Below are 25,215 nucleotides of genomic sequence, written 5' to 3' on the forward strand. Positions count from 1 at the left end.
AGTAAGTTCAAGAAAGAACTTTACAAATTCATGGAATAAAGTTCCACTGAAAGATATGATGAACATGATCAAGCAAATTTAAGAAATCCTTGAATCACAAATTGCTGGAAGCGAAAACTGACCACTATGAGAATTAAACCGGGCTATAGGGACCTTTGGCCTAAACACGTGGCAACTCTTACGTTCTTACAATACAACTGTGTTCCTCACAAGTCAAGGATCTTATTTGTGTGACAACACTTGAGTGGTGCCTCCAGAATATGGAATCTACATTAACATGTTCTGGTAAGAAAATATTTTTTCCCCACAGCATTCTAGTTGATAGTCAACTCTGAGATTCTCTGTTTCTATGGCTTTGTTTTTTTGGTTTTACTTTTACCAAATTATATTAGAAGCAGATATTCCTGAAAATAAAATAGTAACACTTACCCGTTTGTCTAGTGTTCTTTCCCTCACAAAGCCAAGCAGCTGGTCATTGACTAAAGAAAGATCTCTCTTGCCCGCAGTAATAATTGTAACTATAACATCATGTCGAATGGCTTCTTCGGGGTCATGTGATCTGACCTTCAAATATTCTATTACAATCAGAAACAATGAAAAATTTGGCTTTTTTATGTAGATATCATGCATTCTGATTTATTAATAATGTTAAAACAACTAAATGTCAGTCACATATCACAACCATATAATCTATTAAACGTATAACTGTCTACAGCAAACATCTGTTCCATCATTTTCTATGTAAAATACAAAACAATTATATACCTGTAAATATCAGAAGAATATACAAGTGAATAGCTTTTACGATAACCTCATCTGCAACAAGCAATGAAGTGAAATAAAGTTGATTAGAACACACTGCAAGTAAAGGGGGGTGGGGAGATGAGAAGAAATAAAAAGAGCAGACACTCTCATTCCCAACGAGCTAAGAAGGTAAATAATAAATGAAAAATATGGACAATTGCTTGCATCAAAAAACCCCAGTATTTTCAGCTCAGCCTGAAATGCTGCTCATAGTTAAACTGATGATGAAGGAAGAATCTTCAGAGTTTAGATCAGCACAATGGCATCTTCCAAACTCAGTGGAAGAGAGTACTGAGGAACACAACTGTTTTTGAAGATAAATCAAGATGTTGCACCAATACTTGCTTTGACTTTCCGAAAGTTTCATTAGAATCTGAAATAACTTTAAAACTCATTCTGCAATGGGTAGCTTTCTTAAAGACTCACTCTGACAAAGTCCACACAATGTCACATACTCCTCTCTTTCTAATAAGTAGCGCTTATCTTCAGCAGAAAGCAGTTACTCAGTAGTTAGCTCTTCCATCCAGCATCAAGCATCAGTCTTGATACGTTTTAGAACTCTACTGCTATGTACAGAAATAATTAAATCCTTCCCTGCTCATTTCTTAAATTATTCTAAACCCCTGTATGAGCATCTCACCAGTTAGGTCTTTTGCTAAGTCTGGATGGTTCATTAAACAATGACTGGCGAATTTCACACTCTCTAGTCTCACAGGGACATGGATATCATTGAACCTACAGGGACAGAAGATAATGAATGTTAATTTTTAATTAGCCTTGTAAATGAAGATTATGCTTTATGTAGTAACATGTGTTGACAGTATGTTCCATTAACTATTAGAATATTTTTATATGGCAAAATAATACAATAGAAATGTTTTTAATTTATCTCCATTATGTACCTTCTACAAATTCTTATGTTATTTCTTATGAAATTCAGTCAGGACTAAAATTAAAGGATGAATATTCTGTATGCGGATGAAATGTTGACCCAATGGATTTTGTCCATTGACTTTTGAACATAATTCTCCATACGCTGTCAATCGTGTGTGTGCCTGGGTATATATATGAAATTATAAAAATATAAACCATCATACAAAACGTACCATTTGGAAACCTTCACTTTTTAAAAAACAACAGATCTCTATATTTACTTAAAAGGAAATATTTCTTCACTCAAAAAGGTAAATGCCAAATAAAATAGATACAGTTCCAGATATCGCTGAACAGTATGAAATTTCAAACAATGCTGGCATACCTATTGTGTAATTTCTGCTATGTATGTGATGTGCTATCTAACCTATATTCCCATAGCTGACAGCAATATAGCAGCAGTCCTTTCGGCTTCTTCATTCTAAAATATCACTGTATGCAATTCTCCGCTTCAAAGATTTAATAAAAGAACTTGTTCAAGTACAAACAAACAGTTACATCCTCTAAAGACACAATGAACAATGCAATACCATCAGAGAATTAAAAAAGAACAGAAATTCAGAGTTCTATCCCCGTTTCTCTCACCGCCCAAGAAAGCACTGCCAAAGAGGACGGTTTTGTGTGGCCAGATCAGAATCTTTGGAGCCAAAGAGTTTAGCCAGAAGTCGAACAACAGCCAAACGTTCTTCTCCATCATTGCTCTAAAAATCAAAACATGAAAAAGGAACTGTAAATCATTATCTGTTATATTTTAATATTTTCTGGCTTCCTTTTGCTTCTGCTTTTATAAGTTAGATTTAAATGTGAGTCTGATACAATTCCTGGTAATCCTCAGCCTCCCTAACTAGATTATAAAATGATTATAAGTAAAATTATACAAATACCTATTAAGTTAACACATTACAGCCATTGAACAGACGGCTGTGCTTTGAAAATTCCTCCTCTTTCAGGAAGAAAAACCCATGCACAGTAGTTTGAACAACATATAACCCTAACAATTTCAACAATGAATGATCTTATTTTTATTTTAAAATATACTTTAAGACTATTTTATGTGTGTGGAAAAGGCAACAATTAAGATGTTATAAATAGATGCGCATTAATAAGACACATGTAATTTCACCAGATACCTGTTTCTTCGTTATTTGTTTGTTGCCACCATACCCACCACCATATACGTACATGCTCACACATAAAATTATTTCTCTTGTCCACTTGCAATCTTGTGAAAGACAAATAGCTTTTTAATTAAAAAAACCCAAACACCCAAATCACAATTGATTACTTCCAAGAGTCCAAAAGAAGCCAGCTGACTTACTAGCCGATTATGACAAATCTGAGAAAACATTTGGTAATATTTCCTCTACTATTAAAAAATTATTTTGCAAAAGAAAATTCTGCAAATCAATTCTGAAGCTGACACACTTGCATTTCAACAAGCCAACCACAGCCCAGTTACTTTATAATTTCAGATGAAATCCAACGATTAAGTACATGTAACTTTTGTATTAGACATGAATTTATCATTTTAATGATTATATATTTTGTGTGCGTAATACATGTTTGCAAACACAGAAAGTACACAATTGTATACAACTTTCCAGTGTCCTTTCTTTAATATTACATTTATCTTTAAAATAAATGTGATAAATATAAAATTTTTATCCCTATAGCAGAACACTTATTAAATCTCTGAACTCTTAATATTCACACAAATTTTGTAACTTGTCCAAAGCTACACTGTAACCTACCTTCAGCTTGAATTCAAGCTGTGGCATGACAGACAGCAGTAAGTGAGGATCTATGGCAAAAAGCTCTTGTATCAAGTCAAACACGTGTTCTGATAAGTCACTTACTGAAGACTTCCCCAGTACCAGAACCTGGTTAAAAAACTAGAATATAAACAATATTATTTAGCAGATTTTCCTTCATTAATGCAAACATTGTTTTTAATGATGCTACATTAAAATAATTTTTAATACTTTAATTCTAACGGAAGGTACTCCATGCACATTTTTTCATCACATCAAAGCATTTCATACTTACAGTTTTGGTTCGAGCAAATTACAGAAAAACATCCTTCATAATTCAGTTCTATTACTTCCATCAGGATCGATTAATTTATGGTAACTTGATAATTTAAGATATCAGTAACTATCTCCCCAGCAAAATTAACAGGTAATAAAAGAACTATTAATTTTAAAAATACATTCATCCAGTAGACCTTGAGAAAAAAATTTAGTGTCTTATTTTTAATCTTCTTCTAACTTAAAACCAATCCAAACTGAAGATCACCAAACTGTGAAAAAGAAGCTTCTTTAATTTTAATCCATTTTAAAGAATGTCAGATGACTTTATGTCTTGCAATATTTGACAGTAGTGTACCACGGTTGTTAGCGATCTAACAGAAAAAACCAAAGCAGCCCAAAATATAAATAATTTCTTTTGGATTTGTTAAATTTTAATATGCTTGATGTACTTCCTATTAGATACTGTGGGTTAATACCAATATTATTTGAGGAGTGAAAATGCTACAAAGCTATTACACATTTGAACAAGAAAGTAGGAAGAGTAATACTGAATCAACTCAAAAAGTCACTCTATGCAGTATCCTGTTTCCAGCTATGACTAATTACAAAAGCTCAACGAAACAAGGGAACTGGAAAATGGTACTTGTTAGTGAGACGCCTCATTTTAAATACTTTCTGATTAGTCTTTTACAAATTTGCCTAATTCCCTTTTTAAACTACTCTAACTTTTAAGAATCCTATTGTCTTCAGCACTAGGGAAAGGGAACAGAATGGACCAGACCACCTCTGCCACAAGACTGTAGCAGCTATTTTAATAGGTAGAACATAGAACGTTGACATTCAGCAAAAGGAATTACAGTAGAAGGAAGCCTTGTAAAAAACTCAGTTCTTTTAGTTTTTATGACTAAAACAAGTTTAGGATGGAAAAAAATAAATGTAATAAAGAGCTGCCAGCTTGAAATGCTTCATCCTAAAGCTCGGTATGAAATGAGGCTGTCTAGTTGCTGGATATTTGAAGTACTACCAACTCCTTTGTTTTAACATGGGTTTTTTTGGTGGTCACCTATTTTCACAACCTAGATTTAGGCTTAACTTTAGACCAAGATAGGCAAAAATAAATTTCCTCTTCACTTATTTGAAACACCTCACATACTCCTTTCTCCACCAAGCTAATAATATCCTATTCAGAAAATGGTATTCCTGTAGCTGCATTACAAAATGTGACATTTATAAACAGTATTTTTAAACAAACAAATCTGGAATAAATCAAGAGACAGTTGCAAGAACACTTGTTACTTGTAGGTAACATGGATTAATTAATTTACATACATTGGCAATACACGGCTCAATGGTCTGGACGGTCCTCTTCAACAGGACTTTTGCAAGATCAAATGCTTGTTTATTAAGGTTCTGAAATAAAGAAAAAAAAAAAATAGAGGCAAACTATTTCAGATTATTTTTCTCTCCCAACCTTAAAAGACCATGACTTTAAAAGGATGTTTTACCACCGTTCTATTCATTTTCAAAGATATCTAAGTTCAGTTATGTTAATTCCACAACTACAGACTCAGAAAAATCTTAAAACTAATTTTTACATACTTAAATTTAATCCAAAGGCATCACTTCCTGCACAGTCTTCCATGATTTTGTCACTCCAGTTGTTACCTTTAGCATTGCATTCATATCTATAAAAAGTTTTCACATGCAGTCATATTAAAAATTTTGAGGAAACATTACCGCAACCTCCATACTTTGATAATTAACGTGCACCAAGTTTTGCCACTGAAAAATGAACCAGTCTAAGTAACTATTTAAATGTGGTTTTGTTTCCCCCCTCACACACTCATTAAATGTACACCCTGTAGAAAAGTTCAGCCTTGTCTAGAGAGTAAGACTATGCACCGACTTCTCTGTGGACTGTACTGTATACTCTGAGAGCCCACAGACAGCACCTTCGTTTAGGCAGAGTTAACTGCCAGCCTTCCAAGTAAACGTTTGACTGCAACACAACAAATCTGAACATTGCTTTTATTACTCTGGAGCAAGACAAGGAACGCAGCTGCACATCTGAAAAATGTGACTGTCCAAATCTGCACAAAACCCAATATGCAGTATCTTATCCCGTCTAGGATTAATGCAGCTTGGGGGGGGGGAAGGGGGGGGGAGAAAAAGGAAGGTGGATTAGCTGATTGCCCTGAAAATTACGAATGACTGCAGCCAAAATACAGGTAAAGTCTAAGGATGACTGATTCTTGGAAAGACAGTACTCAGCAAGTCTACATCAAGAATGACTCCCTCATGTTCCCCCTGATGAGATGACAAACCAAAAAGACAGTTCATCAAGTAAAGAGAAACAAATGGCCAAAGGCTCAAACAAATACATCCTCAGTAACTATAGCACTGAACTGATGTCTCGTTATAAAAGACACACAGATATGTATGAACTCTTCTCAAATTCAAAACAAAACAGTTTCTCTCCAAACCAGACCATGATTAAAATCTTGTTGCCAGGTATGTCTGTATTGAACTAAAGGATTGCCAATCTCTTACAGAAAATATATTATTTGGATCTTCACTACAGCTTCAAAGATTTATTGCAATGAAATTGTGTTATTTTATTTTTCTTCCTAGACAGTTGTGGTTTTTTTCCCTAAAGTTAATAAAAAGAACCGCAGTTTGATGCCATAAGTGATCTGAGCAAAATATGACATACCATACTGCTACTGAAAGTGCGGATTTGCTAGAGGAGAACCACATTAACACACACAGAGAGAACAATGTACAGTAAAGCCACTTTACCGATAATGGAGGTACAAATGAATATAACTTAGATGCTGAGGTAGACTCTACTTTATGTCTAGGTACTGGTATATTTCTTTTTTTTATTGTAGTATTATCTTACACAATGTAAGAGAGTTAAAAAAAAAAAAACCACCCAACCATAAAACAAATCCAAATAGGAATAATTACCCAAAACATAGTTCAGTTCCTTTACAAAGATGAACTTCCATTAAGCAGAACAGCCTAGCCACAGTGATACTTTTCTTCTGTCATAGCAAAGAATGACTAGTATTCAATTGCATTTTGCAATTTGCACTGACATAAAAGTGTTGTTATTATATGCTCTCTACAAGAAAACAAACTGTGTTTTTCAAGCTATGGTGCTTCTGATTTACATACCTAAGGACAAACAATTAATCTAATCACAAAATTTCCTAGGAGATCCATTCATGAAATAAGAACATGACTACCACAAACTCTGCTAGGCAGAGCAGACAAAAGAACTCTCTGGGGTTTTTGGTGGTTTTTTGTTTTGCTTGGGATTTTTTTTTTTTTACTACCATGAAAAAGCAGTAGTTCAAGTTCTGCTACTACAAGAAACAAGTTAAAACAGACCAAAATACTGACCAAAGTATGATACTGAGCACTGACTACAGCATATTATTTGCTTGGTCATGATGTCCAAGAACCAGCAAGGACTGGCCACCAGTCCTTTTAAGAGATACTAAATATGCAGTACAACCCAGTATTTACACCAAGTTTACCTCCCTCTTTATCAGAGCCTTGCTTGGTAACTTCTTTGATTAGGCAACGTTATATGATTAAGCTAATAATGCTAATGGATCATCTTCACTTTTTCTTTGCCTACACCAAATAGTCACAACATAGCGTTCAGCTGCACAAGGTTTATCAGGTCTTGCAATCCTCAGAGCAATGCTCACCATTGTTAACAGCACCACCCAGCACCTGACGCACACATCTCCACTACTCTGTTTCCACTCCTGATCTCTACTGCCTATAATTGATTAGAAACAACTTACAAAGAACAGCATATTTTCAAGAGGACTCTTTTTCTCTATCATTATAAGAAGCCTCCCCCTTCCTGCTACCAGTTTTAGTAAGATGTCATCTCGTTGCTGTTAATGAGTTGATGACGTTCCTGTCTCATGGTCAGGACAGAAGGAATGCAAACTGACCTCAGACAATGGATATTTTCATACACCAGTTGCTGAGATTTCACAGGTAAATGACAATGGCCACAGCTTAGTCATTCCTGTGCTATACATTTCCATGGATTCTCCCTCTTTAGGTAACCAAAAGAATAATCCCTGCTTTTATGTGCTAATTTAATTATGTAGTCATGGATAGAGCTGCCTTAACTTTGTCATTAAACTAATAAATGAACAGAAACACATACTTGCTAATCAGAGTACAGTTCATTTACTGTAGCTCATAACTGAAATTTACTGTTCTCCATACAATTTTCAGTAAGAAGCACAAGTGTTTTAGCAAGGGAATTTTCTTGGTCGGTGGAAGGCAAAACCAGCCTGCATCTCAGTTCCCTGATTTCATGGCTAAGGGATTTGTGCTTATTCTCCTTTCAACTTTCTTTAGCCATTACGGTAAAGGTACTTCAAAAGCTCAACTGCAGACCAAGGGACCAGACAGTAGGTCACACAATAAAACCAGGAGGACAGCATCAGTGACAGTCTCTGAAGAACCTGCCGAAGTAGCTGTGTAGATAGATGGGCTAAGATAACATCTGCTTGACAGCAGCAATCTGCTAGGAGGGGCTCAGGTAAGACTAGTCTAGGAAAGGAGGGGGACACATAGTGAGTTAAAGGGATGCTGAACTCTGCAAAGGGGAGAAAGTCTATCACACAGAATCACAGAATGGTAGGGGCTGGAAGGGACCTCTGGAGATCACCTAGTCCAACCAAACTTTTATGTAACTCACAAAAGAATATGGAGCACTAAAAGCAACCTACCAAGAAGAAAAAAAAAAACAAACAAGTACTACACTTCAGATAATAGTTTTATTAAAAGGAAAGTTTAAAGGAGAAAGACATGAGGGAAAGGGGGGAAACAACTAGGGAACTAGGGACGTGGAAGGGAGTCTGACTGGCAAGCAAAGGCAAGTAGCAAGTCACCACAGAAGTCTTGGGGAAACCTTTTTCCCTTTCCTTTTTTTTTTTAAGTAAAAAAAATAATTCACATCTTTTCAGTTCAAAAAAACCCCAAACAACCCCAAAACCAAAACAACCAACAACCTTTAAAATACAAGGTTTTCCTATTACATATTACATTTGCTTGAAAACACTTCTGCAGTATCAGCAGAGTATCACTTGCAGCACAGAGTTCCTGAAGCGGCAAGTATGCAGAATCTCTTAATACTGAATAATCTAGACACAGCTAATGAACAGCATCAAATAACTCCCAAAGGAAATTTTCAATCCGCTGTTACAAGGTGGGGGGGGCGGGAAGCAGTTGTGATTGCTAGAGATAACAACATGCAAAGGGTAACAAAAATTGTTATAATGGTACACTGTTATAATACTTTATTTTACAGACCTTGTGTGCAGGAATGAGGTTAATCAAAATGGAGTCCAGCAGCTCCTGAGTTACTCCATCGCCTTCCATGATGATAGAACTCATCAAATCCAGCATATGCATTTGTACCTTCTGGTTGTGGCTATTACTAAGATGACAAATAATATTATCAATACTAAATTTTCAGAACATATATATTAACAAATATTAACACTACCACTAAGAAACAATGTCTAATGCTATCCAGCTTGCATTCCCTTACACTTTCCACATCTCAAAAACTATTTTATGTGCCCTTCCCCTCTTACAGAAAGCTCCAAAAGCCTAGAACACCCTAGCTTTGCTTTAAGAAGTGAAACAAAACAAAAAAGTAGAAAAGAACAACCATGGAAATACAAATGTAAAAAAATGAGTCAGAATGAAGTATACTGCTGTAACATGGACAAGAAATTTTAAAACACATCTACTCTTAGACACACACCCCTCCACATTGTCAGTAATTTGCACTAATTTGCCTTCCCTGTACCTCCTTGTTAGGAGGAACAGACTTGTTCTATTCAGACACATTTATTTGTAGGCTATGCAAGGATTCAGTCTACTCCTGAAACTGATGATACTTCGAAAGTTTAACATAGTTGAAGCAATTCAACTTACTTGATAACTGAAAAAAGAGTCCTAAAAAGCTGAATAAAAATTTCATTGCAATCTTCCAACTCAAAGCAGATGTTGTAAGATTTAACCCAAGCTAAATTCTAAAACAAAAATAGGATATTCAGGATATTACTTCACATTGTCACATAAATATGATTATGTTAGTTACATTTCTTCTATTTAAGGAAAAATATTACACAATAGATTGTAAACCCTTTGGGGAAAGAGACTGGGTATTTGCTTTGCATATAAAGAGCTCTTAACACAAACGGGCTTTGCAATATACATCCCACAAACCCTTAAATACAGAATAATCTGATTTCTTATGAATAAAAGCAGATTGACAGAAATTATGAATATAGTAAGCCCATGTTTCTAGACATTTTCCTTCATGGTATGAAACAATAGCTTTTACCATCAATAAAAGGTTTACAAACAAGATACTGTTTCTAAACGTGCGCTGATAAAACCCACAGACTTCTTGTCAAGAGTAGGTTTTTCTAATGTTTTTAAACCAAAATCTTATATTCCTTCTCCCATCATCAATATAAGCAGATTTGCATTTTAATCAGCATTTGAAATGCTCTCTTGATGAGGTAACATAACCTTTAGGGTGCACGATACAAAAAACAATGTAGAATTGCAAGACAAAGGCTAAACAGTAATAAATACCAATCGTTTTAACATGTCCTCAACTATACGCTGCATGAACTTATTAAATGCAAACAGAACTTTAACTAAAAGAAACAATTAATTGAACTTCAATGAGTCTGGTGTGATTTCCAGAATAAAAGAAATTTCCCAGGCATACTGGCACTTCTGGAGAAAGACTGATTACATTTCTTAGGTTTGCAGAGCAAATACCACCAACTAAAAGTTACAATTATTGTGTTACCTCTAACAAGTAAAAGTATCTGTTAAATTGAGGGCTCTTCGTGTCCTCCAAGCCTTTTAATTGTCTTGTAATAAACAAGAATATGTCCTGTCAAAAAATGATAAAGTATTTACAAGCTTGATTCAGCAGAGAGTAAAAATATAACCCTTTAGTAGTGACATCTACCCACATTTACAAACTCATGATATGAGAACATTAAATTGTCTTTTTTAGGCACTGACAGCAAGCTATCACCAACACAGGTACTGGTTATCTAGCATTCCTTCACACATCTCTGGCCTTTAAAGTACTACACTGACTCAAAAGACTAAAGCAACATCTCTTTAACAAAACTGAACATCAGTATATATGCGAGCAAAATTTTTTTCACTTGGATTTCTTTTGTTTGGTTTTGTTGGGGTTTTTTGGGGGGTGTGGGGTGGTACTTCTTCCTCAGTAAGAGAATGAGGAAGGAAGAAAGCCTTTATTTTATACAGCATTTTTACCTTAAGTTTGTCATGGGAAGTATATGGAGCTTCAGGAGCATAGATACGAAAGATATCAGCCAAGCAACATGCTACAAGGAGGCGCACATCTTTATTGGGATTCCTGAGGAAGAATTCAGACGCAAGGTGCAAGGCTAATGGGAGATACTGCTGCTTCTCATCCTCCGAGTCCTGGTCCATATCCATGAAGGTTTTTACCACCATCTGAAAAACACAGAAAAACACCTCCATTTGAGTGCTTTCTGCTTTTATTCCTAATTACTAAAGAATACTTTCTAAAAGGACACAATGCTACGAATATGTGCTCCACCGCATAACCACAGCATTACAATTTTGTTAGGACAAACATCCAAAAAAAGAGAAGCATTAATCTGACACTTACAGGCTTATCGAACTTGTATTTTAAATCAAGACACTGAAGAACGCTTTGCGGCCCCACTTCTTTTGCCAATCTTAACATGATGTGCAGCACAGAAACTGCTGCACACCGATGACGTTGGAGATGGCAGCACCTCTTCATCAAAGCTGTCCCAGATCACTTCCAAGCAAGGACCTGCCTCGGTGCAGACAGTTCGAGGGGCTGCAAGCCATCTGGCCTAAGGTGTAGGCCACTGTATAACACAGCTTCTTTATGAGTTAGGCCAAGACTTGACAGGAGCCTAAGAGGCCAGTCTTACGCTCTGTCTGTATCAAAGCCCAGAGCTCAAGAACTACTTTACATGTGCACAATCCTTTTATCTGGTTTAAATGAACTAGATAGCAGATAAAATTTAAGCCCTCATGTAATATATGTCTAATGCTGGAGATCTATTCTTTCTGCATATTCAAAATTGCATCTATAGCCTTATTTATATAATGAAAAAAATAAACTACATGGTTTCCTTTTTTCTTCTAGTGTGCCTAAGAACTACCAACTCCTACGAAATACCACCTAAAATGTTTATGTTTAATTATTATGCAACCCCAGTTAACTAAAACATCTCAACACAACCATCTGGCAAAATCGAAAGTGAAAATGTAATCTGAAGAAATACCAAGTTGCAGGTTTAACTTTTGGAATAACATTTGTTAAAGAATGAGGAGCATGACTTCCAGGATGTCAGCACAGACCTGGGAGACATGCCACAGATTCTTAGCATGGTCTTAGTCAAATTGGTCTCTGTGTCCCATTCTTCCGTGTCACCTGAGCATCCTGAAGAGTTAAAACTGTGAAGGACAGCCGTATTGCATACCAGTAGGATTTACTATACCCACTGCACACACAGTATACACACATTAAAGAGTTATAAGAGAAAACACAGAATGATAAATCTCAATGAGTCAAATTCGCCTCTAGAATTTTAACAGTAAAACACAAGAGGAGACTGAGCTCATGCAGCTAGTAAACACATCTCTTACTTACTCTTACCACAATTCCTTTGTTATCGTGTCATTCAAATGATACTAAGATTGTTCCTCCATTATTAAGCATCCCCCGGTTCCAACATGAGAACACCGCACTTCAGCTTTACCGCCTCCCTGAGTTTTGGAACCCAGTTTTAAACTCAGTAGATCTTATCAATTAAAATAAATGTTTGACAGCAACCTTTCCTACAGTATGTTACTTAAAACTCCTCCTCAGTAATCTAAGTTTCTACAAACTTACATCATGAAGCAACCTGTAGCAAAACCAAAAATCAAGACAGAAATGGAGAGAGAAAAAAAAACCCCAAACCAACCAAATAAAAATATAAAAGAGAACTTGACAGCCACACCCCATAAAAATCCAAATTCTACCTGCATTGGCCTGTTTCCCTAAAAATATTCTTAAGCTATATTTTGAAGCATGAGCTGAAAGGACAAAACCATCCTTCTACTGACAGTACAGGTCTGCCTTTTACAGCTATACACATCACCTGTCCTTCCTAGATACTGGAATTAAAAAAAATTGGTAACAGTCTTCAAAATCTACCAGATTCTTTCAATAGGGAAGGTTTAAAAACCCAACCAAACAAAACCATCACCACACCAAAACCCAACATGATGTAAAACAAAAAGAAAAATACACCACACCACAATCTCTCTGCTGGTGGCAGGACAAGGAATAATGGCCTTGACTTGCAGTATGGGATTTGGGTAACTATTACTGAAGGCTTTAAGAACAGGATAGAACAGACTGAAAGATCTGTGGATCCTACCCTGGAGACTGATGATAAAACTGTACTTGTACCATATAAACTTGTCCCACTGAAGTTCCTTGCAGTCTTTTTACTAATTTTACGGTTAACCTACAGAAGCGATCTTTTGATCTTTCTCGTAAGCCTGATCTCCCTTCTCCCTACATGTATTGTAAGCTTCATAACCAGAACTTCCTCCTAGATTCAGATCTCTCTTCGGGTTCTCATATTCATACGACAATTTGCATAAATCTTGCATATATCCCTTCCCTGATCTGTCAAAACCAGACAAGGTAAGGCAGCACAGTGCTGTAAAAACTCACACAACTTTCCCATTCGGTAACAAAATGTTAGGGTATTCTGGTATTAAAGTAATGAAACCAGTCTTTGGCATTGTCTTGCATGTTTGAAAACACACCAGCCTTACGGATTTTCCTATGTTGCTCTTGTATTCAGAAGGAACTGTCAACAAATATCCACAAAATCTCATTCTATTTCCCTGCAAAGCACTCCTTGATATTTCTTTTCTATTAGAAAACAACACTTGGGTAGTAACTGGGCCACTGGCAAGCGGCAACTGCTATTTAACATACTGATGTATGTTTCCTCCATTGTTTCTTCATAGTCCCGTATCTGCCCGTATTCGTTTGTTGTCCTTTGCTTTCCAGCAGAGTCTGCGGTGCATGATGTTCTGTTTATGGCATGAACAAAAAAATGAACAGAATACTATCCTGATCTTTATGTAGAATCCCAGATGCCAAAGTAATACAAAGAATGGATAATGTGTACGGGGTACACAAAATATATAGTCTAATACAAATAATGAATCTAATATATAAACAAACTACAGAAGGCTGTATCAGGGTTAAAAGCATGATGTAAAGTCTTGCTAGCGGCAGGACACATATTAGATTTGGGAAAAAGGGAATTAATAAAGAATTCCATTTAAGTATAACCCAAAAATTTCTTGGACTGTCATCAGAGTTCAACAAAATAATTCTATACATTTCTTGAATATATGCAATTAACTGTATCAAAAATCCTACAGCCTGGGAGTAGTCTCTATAGCCAAGCAACTAATGGCACTAATTAAGGTATTACACAATAGAATTATTTCCAAATGCCTGCTAATCTACATATGAAATTAACTGTTAAGATAAAAGGAAAGAAAAAAGTCCATATATTAAATACAACATATGCTTGGCTCTTCACACTTGCTAGAAAGCAAAGAACTCGCTCAAAATTTCACCAGTTACAGGACTGGTACTCTCACCTTCCAACACAATGGAAAATTAGTTATCAAGCAACAATCAAGAGAGCAACTTAAGTCTTTAGAACTAAAAGATATTGTATGTTTGATGAAATATCACTTAGAACTGCGTATCCTTGAGCACAACACACTGACCAACGACCGTTCCACGATTTCCTGGGGTACTCCTGTCTTCCTCTCTGCAATCATCCATTGTCTTGTTTCCCCGAGGACAGAACTACCTTCCCTTCCCTCCCCATGTTTCTGCCACATCTAATACAAAGTCCTGGTCTAGGACTATAGTTCAGAAATACATCCATAACACAAAGAAACAAAATGACAACATACTCAGGTTCTTTTCTGTGTTAAGGTCTGACAAAGTTACTTCTAATCACCTGGCACTCGTATTACTTGGGATACACAGAATCAACGGAAATATTAACACGTAAAGTTAAGCACACTTACCCCGCTCTTTCAAAAAAACTTTCTTAAATTGTATTGTAGTCACAGTTCCCGCTCTTTGTGCATTTCCTGTAACTCCTTTACATTTCCTGTTACAAATTATGGGCCTTCTCAGAGGAATTTACCAAAAACCAAAATAAAAGAGTAGTATACAAGCTGCATGATGCCTAACAAATATTGATAACACCTTATGAAGAAGTTACATCTTACAAAGAACTGCTCATGACTGGTTCAGAAATAATTTCATAGTTAAAATTTTCTATCCTTACCACTGCAGTACCAGTATTAATTGTGACAGTTAGAAATTGATCTATTAAAAAAAATATAGTAATGAAACTGAAAACCTGAAATAAACTCTACACACACAAAAGACTAAAGATCAACATAATTTAAAGATTTAAACTATTTTTAAACCCAAACTGGAAAACCACTCATATAACCAGTAATATACGTAAATGTAACAATGAGGGAATATCACAAAGCAAGTAACCCCAAAAAATTCAAGGCTGTGGCTAGTATTTCATTGAACCAGGGGGAAGAAAAAATACAACTGCAGAGAGGAGGCCTGAATTGTTACTGCCAGACATGTTTTAGTACAATTGTTTTTTCCAAGAATCTGCATGTTAGGTTAATAAAATCTTCTTTACTAAAGTTATTCACATTATAGGTACTCTATTAAAGCGAACTACATTCAAGATGTCATCTGCTCCATCATGACCTACCCTTGTTCTAATTGCAAAAAAAAAAAAAAAGCCCCAAACAAACAAAAACTCATTCCAATTTCTCTTTGTATTAAGGCTTTCATTTTAAGTCTAAAAGGATTCTCATTTTCCCCGAGTTTTGATTCAACCATTACATAAATAATTCTCTAGCAGAATGAAGTAGTTATTTCAGAGTTACGTATTAATTACTATCATGCTAAGTCAGTCCTTATTCCAGGAAAAAATGATTAAACGGTAACAGGACCTCACTACTTTTTCAAATTACAGTACTATTGTCTAACCGAAGTCTTGTTGTACAGTCTAACCAATCCCAGCTAGAGCACTAATATTCAATTATATCAAACCCTACAGACTTAGTAGCTTCCACCACATAAAAATGTTACTGTCCTCTGTGCAAAAGGCAGGAGGTAGAGCAGTATTAAACTTATTAATGTAACATCATTCACTCTTTTCCAAACAATTAAGCACTCAATTTAAATACTAATTGCTAGCAAATGTAAACAAAATATAGCTATTTACATCTAGGATTAAATTCATTCTGCACTGCTTTTGATTTAATGCATCTCTATTATCACATACTTGTACTTTAGCTACCTTGTAAAAATAAGAGTGTTGAAAATAATGAAATTTTCATTATTGCCATTTTTACCATAGTACCTTGAATTTCTAATTATCAGACCAAGATTTTACTCTCCCAGACTCTGTAAACACTCAATTGAAATGCTCTGATTATAACATTAGAGGTGATACAGAAATGCAAATGCCTTCATTCAAACTAGTGATAATAACAGCTAAATTAAGACTGCTAAATCACTCAGCACATAATGAACATACTGAAAATTAAAGAATTTAAAGCTTTCAGGGAGGTGTCCATCCGACCGCATAAAACCACACACTGTGCAAACCAGTCATGCTGGGCTACCCTTTCACCCGTTGGAGAGAAATGGACAGACCACAACTGAATTCAAGCACAGATGTCTATGGTGACATCTACAGACATCAGCTCAGTTTTGCCCCGGAATTCTCTGCACTGACCACAAAAGCAGCTCAGTGTGACGAGATGCCTGAAATGAGGCGAGGTGAACTCTACCTGCAGCTTCTTCCGAGACAGTCAGCCTTTCAATTGCACTGAAACATACACCAGAGGTTGCCAAAGCGTTGTTCACAGCCTGCCCACACCTCATACGCAGTTCACATGCGGTCTCGTTTCAAAGGCAGTAAATCAGCATAGTAGCTTGCTCTTACGTGACTCAGCTGCATGCGACTCTTGTGCAAGACCTATGCCTCAGACGGGAATACTAACTTTTGCTGTTCAGACCCTGGTTTGTGTTTATCGACCACGTAGATTTAGGTGCACGGTTTGTCGGATCAGCAAGTTCAGCTACTGCTGAAACAGACTGCCGATTCCAGTACTATAGGGGAGAGCTATGTAAGCACAAAGAGACGACAGGGTAGTCAGTGCAGATAGCGAAGAGACTCAAAACAGAGAGGAAGAAGCAGGCAGATGTAGGAAAGCCTTGCTGGAGTTGGCAGGACAAACAGAAACCACCAAGCTAGTCACAGCACGGGGAAGGTGTGTGCAGGTTGCATTTGTTTTACTGTTCTTACAACAGCTTATTCATAGTATTCCACAGTTAATCACCCTTGGCTTGAAAAAAATACCAAGGAAAGATACTCAGTATTTAAAAATTCACCTTGTAATCACTGAAAGAGGAAATTTCATAACTGATTAAATTTGGTATAATTTAGTGTTATAGGAATAACATTAGAAGTTACCTTCAGTATTCAGTACAAAAGATCTTTGGGAGTAAAACCTCCCTGCACTGATGTGAGCCCAGCTGACTCCTCCAGAGCTTGGACAGCTCAGGGAAAGATGTCAAGAGAAGGCTGAAATCAAAGTACACCCAAATGTTGCAATTTTCAGCTCTGCCATCAGAGCATTTTTACTTTTTTCCCCCACACACGGTTTAAGCAGTAATTATGGGTGACCTTTACCATTAGCCATTAACAATAAATTATGTTCTTTGATGAAGACTTAATTGTAAAACATAGCAGAATCCATAGACTTGCGTATCTGGGAAAAAATGTTTCTAAATGGTGCAGCTTTAGGATGAGAAGTCTTGGTCTCCCTCAGACATAGTCCTATCTATCATCTGGAACACATACAGAAAAATGGAAATTACTGTACAGATAGAAACAAAAATAAAAGATCTCAAAATACTCAAATCAGGAAGATCAGATGATTGCTATTTGAGAATCCTTAACCACCTGACAAATGAAATCACAAAATTTAGCAACACAAGCTTTGTTTACTCTTCTTTAAAAAACAAACAAAACCCCCAACAACAACAACAAAAACCTCCACACAAACTAGCACCCAAACAATACCAACTGGCCAGAAATTAGCAACTGTTAACCTAGTAAGAAAGAAGATCCTGCCAACACATCCAACAGGCTGACGTCAACAGAATTTTAGAATACAAACCTAATCTGGAAAGACTAAATAAACACAGAACTTAAGAAAAACAGGGTAACACACAAAAAGGGAATTACTTTGCTAACCTGATAAGCTTTGATAAGATAATCAACTCCCTAGACAAGGAAAAACAAGACAGGCAATTTGTCTGACTGTCAAGAACAGCATCACACTGAGCCATGCGGAAACTGAGGATGTTGGAAGAGATGAAGCTTAGCCCTACATCGCCTCCTTAGACCCTTCCTGAAGTGTTAAACTGCAAGGACCTCTTTGACCTGAATGAACTTCTTGGTAGAGAATGGTGTTACAATTGACCCTATTTGCTATTTCCATAGACAACTGTGGTACAAGACGCACGAACAGAGCATAATGATGACAGTTAGGGACTGGCAGTGGAGGCCAGGATATTATATGAGAACAGAAATACCAAAGATTAATAATTGCTCAGTGGTCATATGCTTAGTGCTTAAAACCAAGCACTTGCGTTATTAAGACCTTATCAGCTGGAAACAACAGAAGAGAAAGACGGACATTTATTAAGCAACTGTAAAGAGATTATGAGCCAACACCAGGCTATGTGCATGAAAACAATGAAAATGCAATTGCAGGATATGACAGAAGTTATTTCCAGTCAAGGAAAGGAAAAAACAGGAATACAACTCCGGGAAAGGTGATGGAGCAGCTTATCCTGGAGGCCATCATGAAGCAAGTGGAAGAAAAGAAGGTTATCAGGAGTAGTCAGCATGGATTCACCAAGGGGAAATCATGCCTGACCAATCTAATAGCTTTCTACCATGACATGACTGGCTGGGTAGACGAAGGGAGAGCCGTGGATGTTGTCTACCTTGACTTCAGCAAGGCTTTCGACACAGTCTCCCATGATATCCTCCTAGGGAAGCTCAGGAAGTGTGGGCTGGATGAGTGGTCGGTGAAGTGGATTGAGAACTGGCTGAATGGCAGAACTCAGAGGGTTGTCATCAGCGGCGCTGAGTCTAGTTGGAGGCTGGTGACAAGTGGTGTCCCCCAGGGGTCAGTACTGGGCCCAGCCTTGTTTAACTTCTTCATCAACGACCTGGATGAAGAGTTAGAATGTACCCTCAGCAAGTTTGCTGATGACACCAAACTGGGAGGTGTGGTAGATACACCAGAAGGCTGTGCTGCCATTCAGCGTGACCTGGATAGGCTGGAAAGTTGGGCAGAGAGGAACCTGATGAGGTTCAACAAGGGCAAGTGCAGGGTCCTGCACCTGGGGAGGAACAACCCTATGCACCAGTACAGGCTTGGGGCTGACCTGCTGGAGAGCAGCTCTGTGGAGAGGGACCTGGGTGTCCTGGTGGGCGACAGGTTGACCATGAGCCAGCAGTGTGCCCTGGCTGCCAAGAAAGCCAATGGGAACCTGGGGTGCATCAAGAAGAGTGTGGCCAGCAGGACGAGGGAGGTTCTCCTTCCCCTCTACACTGCCCTGGTGAGGCCTCATCTGGAGTACTGTGTCCAGTTCTGGGCTCCCCAGTTCAAGAAAGATGAAGAGCTACTGGAGAGAGTCCAGCGGAGGGCTACAAGGATGATGAGGGGACTGGAGCATCTCCCCTACGAGGAGAGGTTGAGGGAACTGGGCTTGTTCAGCCTGAAGAAGAGAAGGCTGCGAGGGGACCTTATAAATGCCTACAAATATCTGAAGGGTGGGTGTCAGGAGGATGGGGCCAAGCTCTTTTCAGTGGTGCCCAGTGACAGGACAAGGGGCAATGGGCACAAACTGAGGCACAGGAAGTTCTGTCTGAACATGAGGAAGAACTTCTTCCCTCTGAGGGTGACGGAACACTGGAACAGGCTGCCCAGGGAGGTTGTGGAGTCTCCTTCTCTGGAGATATTCAAGACCCGCCTGGACAAGGTCCTGTGCAGCCTGCTGTAGGTGACCCTGCTTCGGCAGGGGGGTTGGACTAGATGACCCACAGAGGTCCCTTCCAACCCCTACTATTCTGTGATATTCTGTGAAATGCTAAAAATACAAAACGTTGATTTGAAACACATCACTTAGGTCTGATTATCCTCACTGATTAAAAAAATAATTCAGAGTGGCAAAGGTACAGGAGATAGCTACCAAATGAGTCTCAAATCCTGCAAGGGGACAATCATGAGACTGTGGGTTGCCTCACCTACCAAAACAACAGCCAAAGGTCTCTCTTTTAATATGCCTTAAATACAGGAGCATCATTTATGCACTGGAAGAAGACCGCAAGTAGAAGCAGACAGAAATGGGCCAGCAGCATCTGCCGCCTGAGAACCAGGGCTGCCTTCTGACTGCAGAAGCATACGCTCCGGAGCTCCATCCTCTCACAGGGCTTCACTTCACAGCAAACAATTCCTTTTCAGGGTCAACATTTATCAGAGTTGTAGCTAGACAGCAGCAGATGCACATATTAAGCAAGGGGCATACGTGAATCATAGAAACAGTGAACTGGAAAGGAGTAGATGGATATATGCAAAGTTTTGCTGTTGTCATTAGTACAACAAAAAGTAGCACTTCCTTGCTGGCATTGTTAGTAACTCCCGACAAATAAATTTTATTGTCCGATTTCCACTATATATTCTATCTCTAATCTATACTCTCTGACAGGACACTTTACTGGTTCTGAGTAACTCAGAAAAACCCCAAAAGTTGAACAAAAGTTATCCAAAGTATATTGTACGCTCTTTGGGGAAAAGACTATTTGCTTCCTTCTTTCTACCCTGCTCACCAAACAAAGTCAACCACCACGGTTTCTAGATATGACTGCAGATGTATCTTAGAGATGTAAAGCTTATGCAGGAACAGCAATGGTAGCCTGCACAGTAATACCCCTGTGACTAGGCAGACAGTTTAACTACCTGTCCTTCCTCTGGGGACCAGCCTACACCGGCCTTTTCTTTGGAGATTTGACCAACTGCCAGATCACTAGTGAAGAAGTCTCAGACTTGCAATTTACCATTATCTTCACACTGGTAAAACAGCATATTCTGTATTATTTTGCTTATATTGAGCAACTCTGAGAATATTTTCCAGCACCCCAGATGGTAAATTGATTTGACATATGAAAAAGCAGAGACTGACTGCTACTTACAATAAAAACAGTCTACTGAGCAGTTAATTTTTTGAAGTAGCTTTCTTGATACACGTATTTTTAAGTAACTAAATAATGAATACAAATATCACACACATACAGCATCATAATCAAAACAGGACAAATATTGTTACCAATTTGTGAGAGACGTTGTACAATTACCCACGTGTTGCATCTCCATAATTAACACATAGCAGAATTCCCGTTCTGCTGTAAATCTAGAAGATTCCTCAAGTAACAAATGCAACAGATGGGGGGGAAAGGCAAATGAAATGAGAAAAATCAGATGCCTTATTTAAACTGTCTTTACCAGCACAAATTAGAACATGCTATTTAAATAGCGGCGTAATATTTTGCCCTGCAAAATCAGTCACATAACGTTGACATCTTGATTACAGTAACTTGTATGGACTGCTGTAAGGAAAGGTTGCAAAAAGAGTATGCTTCCAAGACTACAACAGCACAAAAGGAAGTAAAACAGTGTCCTTCCTGCCCAGCAGAAGATAATCCTAATACTGTCACCACTGCATGTGATAAATATTGTACTCTTTGGCCATGAACAAACCCATGGGAAAAATCAGATTCATGATGTGCAAAGAAAACACTATATGCCTATCCTTATCACTCAAACTTCGACAAAGTGCAACATCTTACTCAGTATTTCAGACAGTATAATTGACTTCACATTTTTATTGTAACAAGACCAGAAAGACTGAAAATATTTTTACACAACCCCAGCTCCTTCGCTACTGTACGGAATAGTGAGGTGCTTTTTACTCCAAGCCAAATGACCCTTTAAACTCAAGTCTATTTTTTTTGTCTTTAAGCAGGTACCACTACGCTTCACGTAAGGACATCCTGTAAGTTCATTTATATCCAGTCTTGTAACAATACGAGATCTTTCTCATCTCTCCTCTCCTTTGAAAGGGGGACTATTTTAAGCTGTTAAAATAAAAACCACACACCGACCCACCCCCATCACAACAGGCTGTGCTTTTGTTTGTTCTGAAGATGTTAAAATTTGTTGTTCAGGAGCAAGTAGATTATAACGAGCTTTAATGGCCAGGAATTTAACAGAACTTTCCTTGTACCTGACTGGCGTACTGTCTTTCTTACAGTTCCATACACATTGACAGGGTAAAAAATACCAAAGGAAGATGAAGCATGGACAGAAATTCACAGAATCACAGAATGGTAGGGGTTGGAAGGGACCTCTGTGGGTCATCTAGTCCAACCCCCCTGCCGAAGCAGGGTCACCTACAGCAGGCTGCACAGGACCTTGTCCAGGCGCGTCTTGAATATCTCCAGAGAAGGAGACTCCACAACCTCCTTGGGCAGCCTGTTCCAGTGCTCCGTCACCCTCAGAGGGAAGAAGTTCTTCCTCATGTTCAGACGGAACTTCCTGTGCCTCAGTTTGTGCCCATTGCCCCTTGTCCTGTCACTGGGCACCACTGAAAAGAGCTTGGCCCCATCCTCCTGACACCCACCCTTCAGATATTTATAAGAATTTATTAGGTCCCCTCTCAGCCTTCTCTTCTTCAGGCTGAACAAGCCCAGCTCCCTCAGCCTCTCCTCGTAGGCGAGATGTTCCAGTCCCCTCACCATCCTTGTAGCCCTCTGCTGGACTCTCTCCAGTAGCTCTTCATCTTTCTTGAGCTGGGGAGCCCAGAACTAGACACAGTACTCCAGATGAGGCCTCACCAGGGCAGTGTAGAGGGGAAGGAGAACCTCCCTCGACCTGCTGGCCACACTCTTCTTGATGCACCCCAGGATCCCATTGGCTTTCTTGGCAGCCAGGGCACACTGCTGGCTCATGGTCAACCTGTCGCCCACCAGGACACCCAGGTCCCTCTCCACAGAGCTGCACTCCAGCAGGTCAGCCCCAAGCCTGTACTGATGCATAGGGTTGTTCCTCCCCAGGTGCAGGACCCTGCATTTGCCCTTGTTGAACCTCATCAGGTTCCTCTCTGCCCAACTTTCCAGCCTATCCAGGTCACACTGAATGGCAGCACAGCTTTCCGGTGTGTCTACCACACCTCCCAGTTTGGTGTCATCAGCAAACTTGCTGAGGGTACACTCCAACTTTTCATCCAGGTCGTTGATGAAGAAGTTAAACAAGGCTGGGCCCAGTACTGACCCCTGAGGGACACCACTTGTCACCAGCCTCCAACTAGACTCAGCGCCGCTGATGACAACCCTCTGAGTTCTGCCATTCAGCCAGTTCTCAATCCACTTCACCGACCACTCATCCAGCCCACACTTCCTGAGCTTCCCTAGGAGGATATCATGGGAGACTGTGTCGAAAGCCTTGCTGAAGTCAAGGTAGACAACATCCACGGCTCTCCCTTCGTCTACCCAGCCAGTCATGTCATGGTAGAAAGCTATTAGATTGGTCAGGCATGATTTCCCCTTGGTGAATCCATGCTGACTACTCCTGATAATCTTCTTTTCTTCCACTTGCTTGATGATGAGCTCTAGAATGAGCTGCTCCATCACCTTTCCCGGGATGGAGGTGAGGCTGACCAGCCTGTAGTTCCCTGGGTCCTCCTTCTTGCCCTTTTTGAAGACTGGAGTGACATTGGCCTTTCTCCAGTCCTCGAGCACCTCTCCTGTCCTCCAGGACCTCTCAAAGATGATGGAGAGTGGCTCAGCAATGACATCCGCCAGCTCCCTCAGCACTCGTCGGTGCATTCCATTGGGGCCCATAGATTTGTGGACGTCCAGATCGCTTAAGCGATCCCTCACACAGTCCTCCTCGACCAAGGGAAAGTCATCCTCTCTGTAGGCTTCTTCTCTTACCTCCAGGGCCTGGGATTCCTGAGGGCCAGTCTTAGCACTGAAGACTGAAGCAAAGAAGGCATTCATTAGCTCTGCCTTCTCCGCATCCTCCGTCACCAGGACACCCTCCTCATTCAGCAGCGGCCCCACGTTGTCCCTAGCCTTCCTTTTGCTGCTGATGTAGTTGAAGAAGCCCTTCTTGTTGTTTTTGACATCCCTTGCCAGCTTCAATTCCAGGTGGGCCTTGGCCTTCCTCGTCGCATCCCTGCATGCTCTGACCACGTTCCCGTATTCTTCCCAAGTGGCCTGCCCCTCTTTCCACATTCCATGGACCTTTCTCTTCTGCCTGATCTCCGCTAGAAGCTCCTTGTTTAACCATGCAGGTCTCCTGCCTCCTTTGCTCGATTTCTTTCTCAGGGGGATGCATTGTTCCTGTGCATGGAAGAAGTGCCGTTTAAAGAGCGACCAGCACTCATGGACCCCCCTGCCTTCGAGAGCCCGGGCCCACGGGATTCCTCCCAGTAGCTCCTTGAAGAAGGCAAAGTCAGCCCTCCTGAGGTCCAAGCTTTTGATCCTGCTTATCGCCCTGCTTCCTCCACGCAGGATCCTGAACTCGACCATTTCATGGTCACTGCAGCCGAGTCTACCTCCAACCTTCACACCCTCCACCAGTCCCTCCTTGTTTGTTAACACAAGGTCCAGCAGAGCGCCTTTCCTTGTTGGTTCCTCCACCACTTGCATCAGAAAGTTATCATCAATGCTCTGTAGGAACCTCCTGGATTGCGCCTGCCTAGCTGTATGGTCTTCCCAGCTGATGTCAGGGTGGTTGAAGTCCCCCATGAGAACCAGGGCCTGTGACTGTGAGGCTGCTTGCAGCTGCCTGTAGAAGGCCTCATCAACCTCCTCCTCCTGGTCAGGTGGCCTGTAGTACACACCCACCATAATGTCACCCTTATGAGCCTGTCCCTTAATTCTAACCCACAAGCTTTCAACTTGTTCCTCATTTGCCCCCAGGCCAAGCTCAATGCATTCTACTTGCTCCCTCACATATAGAGCAACTCCCCCACCTCTCCTTGTTGGCCTGTCTTTCCTAAAGAGTCTGTAGCCATCAATGACAGCATGCCAGTCATGTGAGTTGTCCCACC

General features: G+C 39.4%; 1 protein-coding gene across 2 annotated transcripts in view; it reads right to left on the minus strand.

Moving 5' to 3' along the window:
• The window catches only part of PDS5A (PDS5 cohesin associated factor A), an 86,973-nt gene that overhangs the window by 36,505 nt on the left and 25,253 nt on the right, over positions 1-25,215 (minus strand). For both annotated transcript variants that reach the window (XM_075420716.1, XM_075420717.1), the window contains exons 3-11: positions 11,130-11,333; positions 10,645-10,731; positions 9,753-9,850; positions 9,120-9,246; positions 5,097-5,177; positions 3,489-3,629; positions 2,323-2,438; positions 1,445-1,539; positions 430-575 (exon numbers count right to left, since the gene is read on the minus strand). In XM_075420716.1, coding sequence (XP_075276831.1) covers positions 430-575; positions 1,445-1,539; positions 2,323-2,438; positions 3,489-3,629; positions 5,097-5,177; positions 9,120-9,246; positions 9,753-9,850; positions 10,645-10,731; positions 11,130-11,333 — 1,095 coding nt within the window. The remainder of the gene's footprint in view (positions 1-429; positions 576-1,444; positions 1,540-2,322; positions 2,439-3,488; positions 3,630-5,096; positions 5,178-9,119; positions 9,247-9,752; positions 9,851-10,644; positions 10,732-11,129; positions 11,334-25,215) is intronic.

This window comes from Opisthocomus hoazin, chromosome 5 (genome assembly GCF_030867145.1).
Source record: "Opisthocomus hoazin isolate bOpiHoa1 chromosome 5, bOpiHoa1.hap1, whole genome shotgun sequence".
NCBI classification, from domain to species: domain Eukaryota; kingdom Metazoa; phylum Chordata; class Aves; order Opisthocomiformes; family Opisthocomidae; genus Opisthocomus; species Opisthocomus hoazin.